General features: G+C 51.8%; 2 protein-coding genes across 2 annotated transcripts in view; one reads left to right on the forward strand and one right to left on the reverse strand.

Moving 5' to 3' along the window:
• The window catches only part of CRBN (cereblon), a 33,358-nt gene extending 27,478 nt beyond the window's left edge, over positions 1-5,880 (reverse strand). Inside the window, exons 1-3 of the mRNA XM_078610447.1 lie at positions 5,664-5,880; positions 3,867-4,006; positions 1,844-2,046 (exon numbers count right to left, since the gene is read on the reverse strand). Coding sequence (XP_078466573.1) covers positions 1,844-2,046; positions 3,867-4,006; positions 5,664-5,724 — 404 coding nt within the window. The 5' untranslated portion in view covers positions 5,725-5,880. The remainder of the gene's footprint in view (positions 1-1,843; positions 2,047-3,866; positions 4,007-5,663) is intronic.
• A 315-nt stretch (positions 5,881-6,195) lies between these two features.
• On the forward strand, positions 6,196-16,273 carry SLC25A26 (solute carrier family 25 member 26). The gene is made up of 10 exons (XM_078610448.1): positions 6,196-6,882; positions 8,507-8,663; positions 9,418-9,509; positions 10,051-10,152; positions 10,940-10,987; positions 11,723-11,767; positions 12,379-12,448; positions 13,759-13,823; positions 14,392-14,465; positions 15,189-16,273. Exons 1-10 carry the CDS (start codon positions 6,850-6,852, stop codon positions 15,295-15,297), a joined length of 795 nt encoding a protein of 264 aa, XP_078466574.1. The 5' UTR covers positions 6,196-6,849; the 3' UTR covers positions 15,298-16,273.
• Positions 16,274-16,537: the final 264 nt, after the last annotated feature.

Genomic DNA, 16,537 nt, shown 5'->3' on the forward strand with positions numbered 1-16,537 from the left:
ACATTAAAGATTCCCCCACGTCATTCGCAAGAGGAGGCCATTGTGTGCTGGCATCAGGGTCCAGATTTGTCATGTTCGAAAGTTACACCGCAAATTACTCAATTGGGAATATACATAGTAATAATGCGCATTTGCAGGCCAGGAGCTGAGACGCCTTGTGCCCACAGGGGCAGCTGCCACTCGGGGTGCCCTTCAAATGTGTTGAGTTAAGATGCTGTGAGACACCCTGGAGTATTGGGTGATAGCAGAACTGAATCATTATTATCATCATCATCATCATTTAAGATGACACAATATGAACTACATTTCCCTTTAAAGTTCAATTGCTATTCAGGGTTGAGCAATACTCAGTGAAAACAAATCCAGCGCTATTTGATGCTTGCACCAGGAGGCCGGGTGGTTAAGGCGACGCATTGCGAATCCGTTGTGCTCTGCACGCGTGAGTTCAAATCCCACCTTCATCGCAATAATTTCCTTGCACCTCCGATTAGCACGGTTGGCTACGTACGGTGCGAGAAAGTTCAGTGTATATCCATACATACAAACCTGTAACATTGAAACATCGATTTCAGCCTCCGAAGAGGACTCTACAGCGCAGTCATGGCACCCCCTTGTGATATCGCTGGTGGATGACTTCCTCAAGCGTGCTACGACATCGCTGCTTATCAATTCGTCGATTGAAGTAGAATTGTTCTCACAATCCGCCCGTTGAAAGAGATGCGACATTCACCACAGCGTCATGCGAGGTAGAAAGGTCACACATGCATGGAATCTACAACGCATTGATACAACTCTTTTTTTATTCAAATAATTTACCTGGATAATCCCATCAGATGGAATATCTGGCAAGTTTTCCAGAACCAAAGCGTGCTACGTTGACCTAGCGAGACATCGGAATCTGGCTTTGGGTGAAGCAGGCCCAGCCATAATGACGAGTTAACTGTGTGTGACATCTCTTGGTACACCGAGGATGGACATAGCGTTCCACGTCATCGGTGCATTTCAATGCAAGCAGCACAGCTCAGCTTCTGCAGTGGAAAAACTGGGTGCCTCCTGCCCAGCACCGCGCTCGCCAATGCACAAAAGAGACATTCGGAGAGCACCACACAATCAATCTGCGCTTCGCAGATGACCGCAATTTGCATTCAGGCAGCTCCCTAAAGTGGCCAGGTCGATGTTTTACTGCCAAATAAATTCCCATTCGAACAGCATTATCCCTTTGAATGGTCCACGTTGCATATTAATATATGCAACACTGGCATATTTGCATATCAAACGTGAGTGAATCAGAACACTAACATTTTATCCTCTGTGCAGGTGAATGCATCATTTTTGTAGAGGCATAAAAAGTATAAAAGAAACTATAAATAGGAACAAAGGGAGTCCTGATTTCCCTCGTATTAAAAAATACGTGATTTTTTTTATCATGTCATAAACTACACAGACGTAGAGCAGTGGCACAGCAGTTCAATCAATTCCGGCCACCGAAATTCAATTCCCTGCCATGGCTAACATCAGCAGCGAAATCCAACCAATCCTGGCTACCTGCAAGTGACAACATCGTTCTCCTACAGCTGTTCTCCGGCTAGGGGGGAAATGTATCCGTTTTGTGAGATACGGCCGACTGGCACGGCGTGCACAAAGACAAAGATCTCCCGTATAGCCTTAACAAACCGTTGGGGCAAGTGCTGTTAACGGGCACCTATGAAGGCCGGCACGGCACACGAGGGGGTGGGTGCCCAACATCACGCTGAGCTAACTTTGTGTCCCGAGTGCCGATATTCATACACCGCACTAGGTACTTGAGGTTGAGTCACGCGAACACATACACACGCGCACACACCTGTAGGCCAGCACCCCGAAGGTGCGGTCGTTGAGCACCAGGTTGCGGATGAGTGACACCTCCTGGGGGCGGAACAGGTGCAGCGGCAGCGTCTGTCCCGGGATGAGCATGGTCAGGCCGCCCGACAGCAGCGGCACCGACTGGCAGCTCTCCTCGTCGTGCACCGTGCGTCCGCTGTACTCCTGCAGGTCCGTGCCCAGGTACTGCAAACACAGCAGCAGCCCCCTGTATAGCCACGCAGACGCTTGGTGCAAGCACTGTTAGCGAACACCTATGCGGGGCCGGCATGGTGCCACACCGAGGGGGGATGTTTACACACCGGGCCAGCTACTCTTCTAAGGTTGAGTCAACCTAGACGAGGCCAAGACCGGTTCAGATTATTCATTGCCGATGTTGGCTGCAAGCAGAAATCTAACTCTGGTCGTCGGGTGTGTAGTGCAACGCAGTACCCACTCCTGTGGCACGCGCACAGAAGCATGTGCAGCGTAACACTCACCTTACAAAGAGGTAAAGGCACAGGCCTGAAATGGTTTGCCCAGACCACTACTGGTGGAAGACTATTTCATGCCGAGGCCACCTAGTGGCTATTCCATGCTGGTCGCACGTCTTGGAGGAGGTGGGGAGCAAAATCACTTTATTCTGTTGGGGAGTAATTCAAAGCCTAATAATCACCCAACACACATACACATTAACAAGTGAGTTGGTGACGCTGCCAAGTTGGCAGTGGTGCACGAGCACAAGGAGCAGAGACTCGGCAGGTTCGTCAATATCACCGTAGGCTTAAAAGGAGTAAAAGACGACATATTGGGCAATGGCCCAGAGCACATAAAAACAAATGAAGATGGGACATTGTCCCAAACTTCGCCTGTGGTATATTTCCCTTTAACAGCCACAGCATTATTGACGTTTTGAGTAAAAAAAAAGACTGCATTACTGTAAATGATTTGTGTTGGCTGTCTAGGCCTCTGCAGATCTTCCCTTCTTGCCTGAATGTTACGCAGAAATTGTGGTGGAATAGGACCAATTCCATGTCATAGGCATCGGCTATACGATGGTGAATCTCACCGATGCTGGCGGCTGTCGGTCAATTTCATCTCGTCGGTTTCCATGTGGACACTGCCAAAGAGCTCCGATAAACATTTAAACCACTAAAAGGTATCAACACTAAAAACTAAACATTTTTTTACCAGGTAAGGCCCACTGAGTTAAATAGCTCTTTTTCAGAAGCAACCTGGCCACAAATGATAGTTCAACGAAGTGGATTTGTTGGAATGTATAGCAGCCAAATACTCTAAAACGCACGTTTATAAACATGGAGGGAAAAACCAAAAGTCTTGGAGAAAAATCCAAACAGCCACGGGGAGAGAAACCATGCAAACTCGAAATATACAGCAGTAAGGGTCAGAATCGAACCGACGACCTCCTGTATACCAGGCGAGGTAGTTAACATCTCGCCACCGTGCTGCCCCGAAGAAACCAACAGTGCGTCTCTCTGTGCAAAACAACATGTACTGACTGTCCATTGCCCATGGGCGTTGCAAAGCAGCAATACTTCACGAGTACAGGAGCTATTTAAGCAGGCAAACTCTTGGCTGGTTTGGCTTTGTGAGTTTTAGCTAATGTGTCAGCACATGATCAGTTTGTACACAAAGAGATACATCTGGCATCTGGCCATGAGCACAAGATTATAATTTATTCCATACATACAACAGCATTACGCTTGCAAGAAATCACTGGGTTCCAAACTCAGTCATGTCTAGTGTTGATAGGCTGCCTCGAAGGGGCCTAGTATATGTTTACATCCAGCTCCATCCAGTAATACAGAATACCAAGATGCCAAATGAAAACATTTCTGTGGCGATAGCTCTCCCACGTGTTTTCGGATTGCACCACGAGTTTTTCGGCATTCCGTCCGACGTTTCGCTCCATGTGCCAGTTATAGCTTTAGCTCCTGGGCACGACCGTGATAATCTCCCTGGGTGGATTCCCCGCGGCTGTGATGGAAGGAGCATGGCACGCGTACCGAGTGCAGCGCGGGCAAGGTGGAGTCGAAGTTGATGATGGTTGGGCTTTCCCCGTCATCGCTCTCGTCTCCCGGGTCCACCTCCAACTCACTCTCCTCCTCCTCCACCTCCCCCTCCACGTCCTCCACATCCTCCAGTTCTGCACAGACAGCCACAAAACAAAGATCCCCCGTATAGCCTAAACAGACTGTTGGGGCAAGTTCTGTTAGCGAGCACCTGTGAAGACCGGAACGGCACACGAGGGGGTGGGTGGCCAACACCAAGCCCGGCCGCCTTTGTCTCCCCAGTCGCAATGTTTACACATCGCACCAGGAACTCATTTGAGGCCGAGTCGACCTAGGGGAGTCCAAGGACCGGTTCAGATAATCGTTGTTGGCCGTGAACGGGAATCGAACTCGGATGGTCTGTCAACCCCTTATCAGTGCCTACCATATTACAGACCAATTCAGACATTGCTGGTCACCCTGTGCCCCTATAAATATCAACGTTCACCCTACAACGTCCCACCATCACAAGAGAGAAACACAAATAGACAACATTGTTTACCCGTATTCAAACGTCTGTACGCCGTATGGACCTGAAAACGACATTTCAATGTACAAGAATGCGGGTGAACCGTATGGGTTGAGAGGGGTATGGGTTTGGTAGCGCTACCCGCTACCCTACACCACTCCCCGCTCACCCTCACCGCCTGGCACGTGGTGCAGGTCGCAGCAGGGAATGTCCGCGGTGCCAATTGATGGACGAGCCGTGAAGGCTGCCCCCCACGCTTGACGGCGGCCGTGATGATGATCTCCTCCTCTGTGCCCGTATTAAACCACCACCATCACCATCATCATCGGGGTGCTGATATGGCCGAGCGGTTGCACGTTCGCCGCACGTTACAGAGGTTCGCGATTAAATTCCAGCAGCCGCGCTGATAAATAAACAGCGGATGTGATTAACCTCGGATCTGTGTGCGTCGTCTGCTTCGCTTGGGGATGGTAAAGATCCCGTGGCGTCGAGATCAACAACTGACACACTACACTACACACACATCCGAGTTGGCCAAATTAAGAGAAATCGAATATTTATGGATGTCGTGGAGAAGTCACTGGCTGGGTTAAATCGATAAAGTCTCTAAAGCCAAGAAACATTAACTTCGACTGAAATAAAATGACTCTACAGCCTGTAGCTTTGCGCGGTTATAACAAAACTCTTGGGTTCACCAAACATCCAATCCCATCGCAGTGAATGCATCTAACCACACTGGGTGGAGATAAATACCAGACTTGTTTAGGATGTGCTCGGCGGCCAGCTCAACTTGTGAACACATCACCACAGTTCCTCTTTCTCGATATGCGTGCGCGTTTGTGTACAGGGCCACTTCCACATTCCGATCTTGAGCCGGCAGTGGCTGCAGATGCATGGCAGGACCCAGTCCATCCTTAATGTACACAACAATCACCGGTTGACATCGCCACATCTGGTGGTGAGCACAGACGAGAGTAACTAAAGGCCGAGACGCTGTGTTGCTGGAGGGCGACTGCCCAGGAGCCTCCTCCTCCACAGACGCCGATGTTGACACCGCTGGTACCAATCATTGGCAGGTCCACTCCAGCCCCGTTCACATCGGCTCCATCTCTTCTCTAGGCCGTAATCGCGCCAGTGTGTCATGCCCCTCTATCCGGACATAAGCAGATTGGGCAAGTGGTATCTGCTCCCACTCGCTCCCTCACACAGGGCAAGCGGTGTCTGGGGCAAGCAGACTGCTCACACCACTCGCTCCCTCACTCACACAGGCCCCTGCCGCGTACCCGGCATCTGCTGCAGGTAGTGGCGTAGCCCCTCGCGATCGTCGTCCTCGTCGTCGGCCATGTCTCGCGCTGCCCGTGAGCGCGTGCTTTGTTAATTGGCGAGTTAATTGAGACGAACGCGCGAGTGATTGTAGCCACTGCCGCTGTCAGCCACTACGCACTTGGATATCCGCCCGCGTGTTTACGGCTCTGCAGCAGACGCGGAAAGGGCGGAGCCAAGACAGGAAGCGGGCGGGGTTACTCATGAACGGGCGAGACCAAGACGGGAAGTGGGCGGGACCAAGAGGGAAGTGGGCGGGGTTACCCATAAATGGGCGAGGCCAAGACGGGAAGTAGGCGGGGTTACCCATAAATGGGCGGGGCCCAGATGGGAAGTGGGCAGGCCAACTTTCGGAGAGGGGCGGGGTCAGTACGCAAAGTGGGCGGTGCTGCCCGGGATTGGGCGGGGCAAAGATGACGAGATGGTCGCGGTCGAAGGGCAGTAGGCGGGGCTACGCGAGTGGTGGGCGGGGCTAGAATCTGAGAGGGGCGGGGCACCATGAGGAAGGGTTCCCGATTCAAGGTCACGGTTCTGGGTAACGAAACGTCGAACTAAATTATGTTTCCTTTCGCTGTGTGCTCCACCCACCCCGTGCGGTGACGGGAGTGGGGGCGTGCGAGAGCGAGGAGGCGGCGCGCAGCCGCGGCGACCCGGACCTGGTCCCCTGGCGGCGGCGTGACCCCTGGCGGCGTGACCCCTGGCGATCTCTGCGGGGAGAGCGGCGCGCGCGTGCCCGCCACGTGCGTGTTGGGGGGGAGCGGTGGTGCAGCGGTTAGCGCGTTGCGCTACGAACCCGGCGAACCGAGTTCGATTCCAGCTCACGGCCACCAACACCGATTATCTGACCCGGTGCCGGGCATCCCCTAGGTCGACACGGCCTCTAATGAGTAACTGGTGCGGTGTGTAGATTACACAGTGTAGTAAACATCGCCACTGGGGAGACAAAGGCGGTCGGACGTGGTCCTGGCCACCCACCCCCTCGTGTGCTGTTCAGGCCATCATAGGTGCTCGCTAACAGCACTTGCCCCAACAGTCTGTTACGGCTATACGGGGGATCTTTGTGTGCTGTGTGCAACATCAACAGCAGCAGCAACATCAACAGCAGCAGCAACATCGGCAGCATCAGCAGCAACTACAGCAGCGTGAATGAACACGAGGGAGTTCCTCGCCTGTCTGGCGGTGAGTGCGACCTCGTGTCTCACGCACAGCACACCTGCTGTGTCAATCACACACACACACGTGTTGTATCAATCATACACACACACGCGTGTTGTGTCAATCACACACACACACGCCTGCTGTGCCTGCTGTGTCAATCACACACACACGCCTGCTGTGCCTGCTGTGTCAATCATACACACACACACGTGTGTGTTGTCAATCATACACACGTTTCGATTTAAAGCTTTCGTGACTGCAGGGATTCATCTTCTTGGTTCTTTCGGTAAAGTCACGTAGAAGGGAATGGCTGTTAGTAACTCAGCTTATTGTAGAGTATAGTAAGTATACTGATGGTGCTATGCAGTTTATACTTTTTATGTAGTTTATACTTTAGTTTTCTACGTGGTTGTTTAGTAACTGCAGCTACATATCATTAACATTCCTTTCCTTTGTTAATGCCACTCCCTGCACCCCCCCTTGGTGCTGCTGATCCTGCATAATGCATGGGCATAATATGACTTTGAAACCCCCCCGCCCACCTCCTACGCATTTGCCATGAATATGCTAAATTCCTCTTCATATGCACATTCTTTTTGTTAAGGCGCTCTTCCACCTCCAAACCAGTTTATATATAAGCTCCTAGCTTGGTAGTGTCTCATTCTTCACCTGAAGACGGCTGCTTGCGTTGTAGCCGAAACGTCGTGAGAATTATTTAATTTTATTATGTTTTATTTTTATTATTTTATTACTTCCCTTCTACGTGACTTTACCGAAAGAACCAAGAAGATACACACGTTTGTTGTGTCAATCACACACACGTGTGTGTTGTGTGAAGGGAGACGCGTGTGTGTGTGTTGTGTCAATCACACACACGTGGTCCGTTGTCTCAATCAAACACGTGTTTTATGTTAACATGGTTTACCTATGAACAAAATATGGAGAGTGCGAGCCATCTCGGAAGCTAAGCAGGTTTAAGCCTGGACAATGCTTGGAATGGGCAACCACCCGTGGCATCATGGCACAGGTTATTGTCGTTGTATGCAGCGCGCGGGGCTGCTTGGTGGGTGGTGTGCAGCTGAGCGAGTGAAATTCAGCGACATCCATTGCATTGTACCGTACTCCTAAGCTCCCCACTCCTCTCCAAGTCGCACTGACCGACGTGGTGAAGTATGGTCAAATAACCCCCCACTGTCCGTACCGCGTGCAAGACAACCACAACTGACGTTGCACAAAGTGGCAACCAAAGGAGGGAGCGCGCCCCAGAGGATGCCCATGGAGGAGACGGAGCGATGGAATCAGCTGGTTTGCAGCAGGGGCTAGGTGGATTGTTGCACCGCAGGCCCTAGAAGGCCAGCGATAGCGGTGGATTGGTTGACTATGGCTGGCAATGGTGAACAGCACTTGGCACAGCCGGTTGCATGTGGTGGGACAAAGTGTGGGTACGTTCACCTCTTCCAGCGTGGAAAAGGGTGGTAAAGGCGGGAAGGTGAACCAGTGGCGGGTCACGAGGACTGCAGGTCGCTGTCGTCGCCGCCGGGAGTCGATCGATGGGCTGGTGGCGGGCCCTTCTGCTAGCAGTGGCAAGAGCAAGTCATTGCAGGGCCGCACCTTTACCCCGTGCGTGTGTGCCTGCGTTTGTCAGGCCGGGGGGCTGGCGGGTGCGAGCGTGGACCTGACGCTCTTCCCGCTGGACACGCTCAAGACGCGCCTGCAGAGCGCCCAGGGCTTCGCGCGTGCCGGCGGCTTCCGTGGCGTCTACGCGGGCGTCCCCTCGGCGGCCGTCGGCTCCTTCCCCAACGGTGCCGGCCGCTCGCCCGTCACGGCCTCTCGGCCTCCGCCCCCAACCGCTCCGACCCACGGGGCACGGGGCCGGGGCAGCGGCTCTCATGCCGCTTTCCCACTGGCACGTCCCGAGCCGAGCCGGCACGTGGCCCTCGCGGTGCCGATGGTTTTCCACAGGCGAGCCACGCTAAGCCAGAACCAAACCAAGCTACGCTGGCCTCGTACAAAAAATGAATCTGGCTCAGGGCCAAGCGGAGCCAATTAATAATTTCGTTCATACATTGCGTCGGTCAATGTGCTTGCGGACTCGTTCATTGCCTGTGACGTCAGCGGTATGGCTCGGTAAGGCCACGGCGTGGCTCGGTTGTGCAGTGGAAAAGTGGCATCAGCCTCCACTCAGACTACAATCCCACAGTGCATGGGCCAGTGCAGTGCTTATCAAACTCAAGAGCCGGGATCTCCAGAAGGTCCCGCTGTCCCTCACGGAAGCCGTGTGTTCATTCGTCAGCCGGTCGAATTTCACAAATACGTGCGGTCTGCCAAAATGAAACAGCGGGACTGACCACCTGGGTTGCGTCGTCCATGCAGCATGAGTTAAACCAAATTGTAATCATTGCCCAAACGTAATGTGTTTATGCAGGTTTGTTTTACTCCTTAACTGTTGCGTTTAACATGAGTCTCTCGAGTTATAGTGGATTTTGCGGGAGGGTCACACGGCATCTCCGGACAGGAGGGAGCTGACGGAATGCACGTGGCCGCGTGTTGTTGCAGCCGCCGCGTTCTTCGTGACCTACGAGACTGTGAAGGGCGCTCTGGGCAGCTCGCCCCTGTCGCACATGGCAGCTGCCTCCATCGGAGAAGCCGTGAGGAGCATTTCACAACACCGCATGTCGCACACCCAGAACGCGCCCGATATTCAGATCTCACAAGCTCCGCAGGGTTGAACCCGGGCAGCTACCATGCATGGCAGGTCGTCACTGGGGTGCAGGGACACGTGGTGGTTAGGGTGAGGGTTTGGTGTACGCACGCACAGTGCAGCCTGCGCGTCACCAGCCGGAGTGTCTCATCCACGTCTGTGTGTCCCTTGTGGGGAGTGGCGGCGCAGCGGTTAGCGCATTGTGCTACGAACTTGGTGATCTGAGTTCGATTCCCGCTGGTGGGCAACACCAGTGAGGATTATCTGAACCGGTCCTTGGCCTTCCCTAGGTCGACTCGGTATCAAATGAGCACCTGGTGCGCTGTGTAAACATCGCCACTGGGGAGACAAAGGCAGCCGGGCATGGTGTTGGCCCCCCACCCCTTCATGTGCTAGACCGGCCTTCATAGGTGCTCCTCGCTAACAGCACTTGTACCCAGCAGTCTGCTCAAGGCTACACAGGGGATCGTTGTCTTTTGCGTGAGCAGGTGGCGTGTCTGATCCGCGTGCCCGTGGAGGTGGTGAAGCAGCGGGCGCAGGCGACGCGAGTGGCCACCCGCCAGGTGCTGGCTGCCACGCTGCAGCGCGAGGTAACGGGGCGCGGGGCTGACGTTCCCCGCTCGGCAAACCTCTCCTGCGTCGCTCGCTTAGTGTTTACGAGCGCGAGAAGAAATGAGGTCACACTGAGAAAATCGATACACTTGGAGGAATATTACAGATATGCACGCGGATAGGTCGGCGATCTGCTTAACTGTCAACTACTGGCCGTCTCGTATTCCTGTAGATGGGTATCTCGCACACAAGCGATCTCTGTGCGATCCACCAACCCTGCTGAGATTGCGGGCTCTCGTGTGGTCATTGTGTCCACTGGCGTTGTGGGTTCTGGGCGGTGGTGGCTTTTCACGTGGCCTGTAATCCTGCACTGTGGAGGCAGCGGGGGTTGATGGATCACACAAATGTTGTAAACTCCCTTACCGTGGGTGTCGAAGTGCCCTACTGTAGTTTGCCAGGAGAAGGCGGTACAGCAAGTGTGGACAAATCTCAATCTGTTCCATCTATATGGGATAGAGTGTTGCCCCCTTGCACGCTTGGCTTTTCTCCGGGTGCTCTGGTTCCCTACCACTTTTATAAACGGTCACTAATTGGCTGAAAACATCTTCACGTGTTGCAGAGTTGTGTAGCGTTGAGATGCAGTTTGCATGAGCGACGCTGCTATATAAAAACCACTGGAGATCATGATGATTAAGGTGGGTGGGCATGCTGGTCCCACCATTCCTTCATGTACCATTCCGGCCTTAACAGGTGCCGCTAATAGCACGTTGCCAGACGTACTGTTGAGCCTTGATAGAGGATCTTCGTGTGTGTGTGTGTCTGCAGGGTATCTGGGGTCTATATCGGGGATTCAAAAGCACCATCGCCAGAGAGGTATGACCACAACACTCCCCCTGCCTCGAGTTTGAGGAAAGGACACCCGCTCTTAATTTAACTTTCACGTCCATTACGCGTTGACATATAGTTCAGAAACATGGTCGTTAACACTAAAAAAACCGGAACAAAAACTGATAAATGTGCATAGGAGCGTGGAGAGATACAAGCTTGGAATTATATTGAGACAGAAGGAGAAAACAATGGATGAGAGAACATACACAAGTGAAGGACACCATACACATTTAAAGAAAAGTAAGCGGACTTGGGCAAGACAGGTTGCTAGAAGGATTGATGGCCAATGTCCAAGGACGGTAGTGATTTGAGTGGCAGTTAAATAATACATCGCATCCAAATGTACGTCCACCTCGGAGATGGAATGATGAAATAAGCTCAGCTTTGAAGGCCTGAATCCAGCAGTCAACTGATCATGGCCGATGATGGTTTGTGGGAGAGTCCCGGCGGGTCTTGAGAATCTTTACGTGGTGGGTATTGCCTGGAATGGCCCAGGCCCAAGGCAAGCCTGTGTGTCTCTTGGGTTGTGTTCATCACGCGGCGGACTCCGTGAACACCGCGCGGTGGATCGCGACGATCAACAAAGCGGTAGAATAGAACAATAGATAGATTTTCAAATTAAAGAATTGTGTTACCTGCATTTACTGAGAAGTCCAGCAGTGTGCATTACTGATGCTTTCAGAGAGCACAACGTGTGTGTGTGTTTCTGTCCCGTTTTAGATCCCATTCTCCTTTGTCCAGTTTCCACTGTGGGAGTTATTGAAGGTGAGCAGCGGTGAATGTGCTATTCAGCCGAAACAACAACAATTTGTGTACCAAGGAATGAGTGGATGTATATTTTGTTTTGTTGATCATGGGGGTTATTTAATGTAATTCATGCTGGTCAGTGTGGGTTGGTGAAGGTGGGGACACTGGATGTGGGAGCATAGAAGCACAGTAGAGCAATGGATTTTTCCGTGCTGCTGCCTGTCCTATGCAAGCAATCTGCAGGCTCAACCCTGATTCTCTTCCAAGATCTGAGGAGATCGGGCACATCCCAGCTGATTTGGTCAGTCTTCTCCACCAGCTGTCCAAGCCACGCTTGGCAGCCTAGAGCACGTAGTAACGTGCCATCACAAGGCCCCGCAAGCTTGAAACCTGCGCTCCGTTAAAGTGTGGCCCGATGCAGCCTTGAGCCCACTGGAAACAGGACACACCAGCCCCACGTTCCCCGCTGAGTGAGCGAGTGAGTGATTGACACCAGTTCACCATTAATGCACTCGAGCTCCGATTAGCACGGTTGGCTACGTACGGTGTGAAAGAAGTTCAACATACATACGTACTGCACCACGGTTGGTTTACATTGTTCACGTCCCCGGTGACCCTGTGCCCGCCAGGATAGATGGGCGATCCACCAGGGCCATGAGGTGGACTCGTGGCAAGCCGCCACGTGTGGAGCTGTGGCAGGTGCGTAGGTCTACACGTTCTCTTCCTGTACTTGCGCGTAAACGATTCTTTGGATAAGTTTCTGAAAAGATAAACTCATGTGAAGTGGCTCATTTCATATTCAATCATTTTTATTTCACTCAAAAAGAAAATCAATCAAATTTCATTTCAATAATTCTGATAATAATGATCTGTACAAACATCACTAAATAATAATTAGCATTATTATAGAGAATATAAGTAACAAAATAAGCCAACAATATGCCTCTACATATCTGTCCTTCCACAAAAAATATAAACGTATTTGTTTACACATCACATCAGCTATACAGCCTTCTGGGAGTGAATCATTTCAGCAGCATTGGTTCAACACAAGCAAACCGGACCAGTTTTAACATTCAGTGTCTCAACAGCAGTCAGGCTTTCTTGCACCAATGCTGTGGTGAACTGCCAAATGTTTATGGACAAGGACATTCTCTGTTCAATCTGGGTCACATATCAGGCGTTTTAAAGTAATTTATGCGATTTTATTTCACTGTAATTGTATCTGTTGAGTTAATATCTGAAGTCAAAATATTCCCTTTGCAAAGTGCAGCTTTAAGAACGTTTTATGAGCGATACCTACAAACAGTTTGGAAACGCTGCACGCAGGTTTGGCATGAAGTGCACCCTCTTGCACTGCATCCAGTGGCCTACAAATGATGACAGCGATAACCTGAATCATTGCAGGTGAATCTAGTTGTGTGTGGAAATTCGTGCACTTAGAGGCTGCACAGCCCGTGGCCCCTCAGGCCCTTGGAGGGAGGTTTTACGGTATCCTCTGAAATCAAGCTGATTATTCCACAAGAATATGATATTCGGTCAAACGCTTCGTTAATAATAATTCCAACTTGTAACGTGCTACCAAACAGTATTCGCTCACTCTCATAGAGAGAGAACGACTCAGATGCGCGAGGAGGACGAATCACAGACGAGCGGGAAGGCAGCTACGCAGTGAACATTTGCCAAAGCTCCGCTTGGAAACCGGAGCACCCGGAGGAAGCACACGCGTGCGAGGTGGAGACACGCTGTGTCCCTTCCAGACAGAACGGGTGGCGTCCACGTGCTGGCTGTACTGCCGTCACTGGCGAGCCAGGCTATGGCTCAACGCACACAGGAAGGGAGCTTTGCAACATCTGTGCGATCCACCAACCCTTGCCTCCACTGGATCACGGGCCACGAGCATATCCACCACTGCCCGGATGTTCTGGTGGGTCTGTGTGTGTGTGTGTGTGTCATGGTGATTGTGTCAAAACCACTGTCTGTTTGTTCCCCGTGTGTTGCTACCACAGGGGGGGTGGCGGCAGCAGTCACGACGCCATTGGACGTCGCGAAGACGAGGATCATGCTGGCCAAGGTGCGGGATCGACCCTCGACCCTCGACCCACACATGCTCACGGCCACGTTCGTGCCACAAATGCGAAGATAAAAAATATATGTAAAAATATAATTCTTGCATGCATCATGAGTGCAGGAATCTGGGTTAATGGACGCATTGTTGCTGAGGGTATTAACAGTGTATAGTCACGGGCGCAGCCAAAGAGCCTGGGGTGTTAACCACCAGGTGTTCTACCCTGTACGTTGTAGAGGGATCGATGTCACTAAATTAATCCTACCCCCTCCCATCATCATGAATATAAGCCACCTGAAAGTGTAGCATTACCAAGCACACTTACAGAAAGAAGACACGAGATCCTCGTCAGGGTAGCAGGACCAACAACAGATGGTCCTGCAGCAGGTCAGTGGCCGTCTAGGGCCAGGTAGGTGATGCGGTCATGCAGTCCATGACGATGCAGGCTAGTAACGAATTCTGTAAATGTCTGTTGAAAGCCTGCCCTAGGTGAATGTTGGGAGTTGTGGTCGTTGTTGCTGAACAGCTACATTTCATCTCTAATTTGCGTTGATGTTTTGCATTTCTGTGTCAGGCCGGAACAAACACGGCAGAAGGAAACATCACAGCAGTGCTCCTGGGCATCTGGAGGATACAGGGATTGTCTGGGTATGGGTTCTTCTGCCTCTGTTGTAAACATTTTTGGGGCGAAATGGCCGAGTGGCTCAGAGGGCTCATAATGGCGGCGCTAAAAGCGCTGCAGCAGGGATACGACCCTGGCTTCAAATCAAGGCAGCCTTACCAAGGCTCTCAGTGGAGTTAGTTGACTACTTCAACTTGGTTACCAGTGACTACACGGAAAGTCATTGCGTCAATTTGCCTTTTCATTCAGTCTAACCGTGCTCCAAGCTCTAATGTGTAAAAACGTGATATAATGGATATTTGGCATATGGTGAACCAATTGACGCAGCATGGAAGAACTCCCTCGCGTGCTGGGTGTGAGAGGTTTTGCCAAGTTTCAGAAAGACCCTATGATCATCTTGTACCTTGATTTAAAACACAAATTAAGTGTGACTGATTTCAAATGATGGCACTTCATGTTATAAAACAGAACTCGTCTCTCGTGGCACATTTATCATTTAAAACATTGACATTTGGGTACAGTTTATTTGAACAGGATCTGGATGTGTTGGGCCCAATGTTGGTTTTCCACCATTCCCCACTCGTGCCGGTGGCACAACGTAGTTGGCATTTCGCGCTGGAGCAAGCAATACAATTGCAGCCTCCTGTCCCTCCCATGAGCCCCGGAGCAGTCGCACCGCGCGCACACTTGTGGAGCTCTGCCGCCGCGCTGCAGCGCACGTCGTCAAACGCTCTCCTTGCCCCATGCAGGCTCTTCGCTGGGCTGCTCCCCCGCGTGGCCTGGATCAGCCTGGGCGGCTTCATCTTCCTCGGGGCCTACGACAAGGCTCGCCATCTCCTGTTGCTCGCCTCGTCATAGCCGGAGCCCGTGGCCGCGGCGAGGAGCTATTGCGACGGCTGGCTACGCCGGTGCCGCGTCAACAACGGGCACCAGCTGACTTGAAGCTTTCGTGACAGCAGGAATTCATATTCTCAGGTCTTTCGGTAAAGTCACTTAGATAGGTTGTTATTTTTTGTTATTTTCTTTGAACCTATCTACGTGACTTTAACGACAGACCCAAGAATATGGGCACCAGCTGGTGACCAACGGGCACCAGCTGGTGGACAACGGGCACCAGCTGGTGAACAACAAGCACCAGCTAGTGCACGTCTTCGCGGAGCTTGTGACTAAGGAGGGCCCTCTACTGGCACGTTTATGTAAATGCAGACTGGGGGTCATGTAACGATCCACCGTGCACCAGCACCCGAGCAGCTGTTACTTTTCAGGATTGTGAGAGATAGCGATGGCGTGGGGAGGCCTTCATCCAGCAGTGGATTGACAATGGCGTGTGACGACAACGGTGGCGGCAGTGGGGTCGGGCGTGGATGCCACGGCCGTGGAGCTCCCTGGCCAGGAGAGGAGCGGCGAGGAGTCGCTCGCCGTCTCCCGAGGCCCTCTGCGTTGAGCGGCAGTCGCGGTCTCCTCTCCCCCACGGGCGGTGTGCCTCACCTTCATCCACAGAGCGCCTTGCTAGGCGCCATTGCATGGCCGGAGCGTTAAAACCCAGTTTCTTTGCCGCCGTTGTGACGTCTCCCGCTGTCCCTCGCTCCGTCGCCGCGTGGTCGACGCTTATTTGTCGCCAGGCAAGAGCCCATTGAGACCAGGAGTCGATTTCTTCAAGGGGCGACTGCATTTACTTTGGTACGGCGAAAGAGGTCATTTCAAATAAGTAAACTAAATCTAGAAAACAGAAACAAATCTGTTGATACAACTCAGACATTTTATTGAACAATAAAACTGAAAGAATGTGTGCACTCGGTGTTTTACTTTATACAATAAACGTATTCATACTTGACATCTTGGAAGTTGCAACAGATGCTGAATGTATAACACGTTGGCTTTCGCGACCAATATTATCCATAATACAGGCTTTTCTTTGTGGGGGGTTAGATCGTGTAACTATAAATGTGTCGTTAAACCCGCCACCACTCGACACAGCCAATTAGTACAAAACTTACTAATTGGCTGTGCCGGGTTTAATGACATTTTTATTTAGGCGATCTAGCAAAAGAGCATGTATTGTGGATGCTGAATTTAACGCGCTGTGTCAAATGGCATC

The sequence above is a fragment of the Lampetra planeri genome, chromosome 34 (genome assembly GCF_965212315.1).
Source record: "Lampetra planeri chromosome 34, kcLamPlan1.2.h2, whole genome shotgun sequence".
Classification (NCBI taxonomy): Eukaryota; Metazoa; Chordata; class Hyperoartia; order Petromyzontiformes; family Petromyzontidae; genus Lampetra; species Lampetra planeri.

What these genes read in the sequence shown, in the direction of transcription:
- SLC25A26 (XM_078610448.1), top strand. Translation starts at nt 6,850, where the DNA reads ATGAACACGAGGGAGTTCCTCGCCTGTCTGGCG. An exon ending in AGTTCCTCGCCTGTCTGGCG is followed by an intron (nt 6,883 to 8,506) that starts GTGAGTGCGACC and finishes TGCGTTTGTCAG; the next exon opens with GCCGGGGGGCTGGCGGGTGC. An exon ending in CGAGGATCATGCTGGCCAAG is followed by an intron (nt 13,824 to 14,391) that starts GTGCGGGATCGA and finishes TTTCTGTGTCAG; the next exon opens with GCCGGAACAAACACGGCAGA.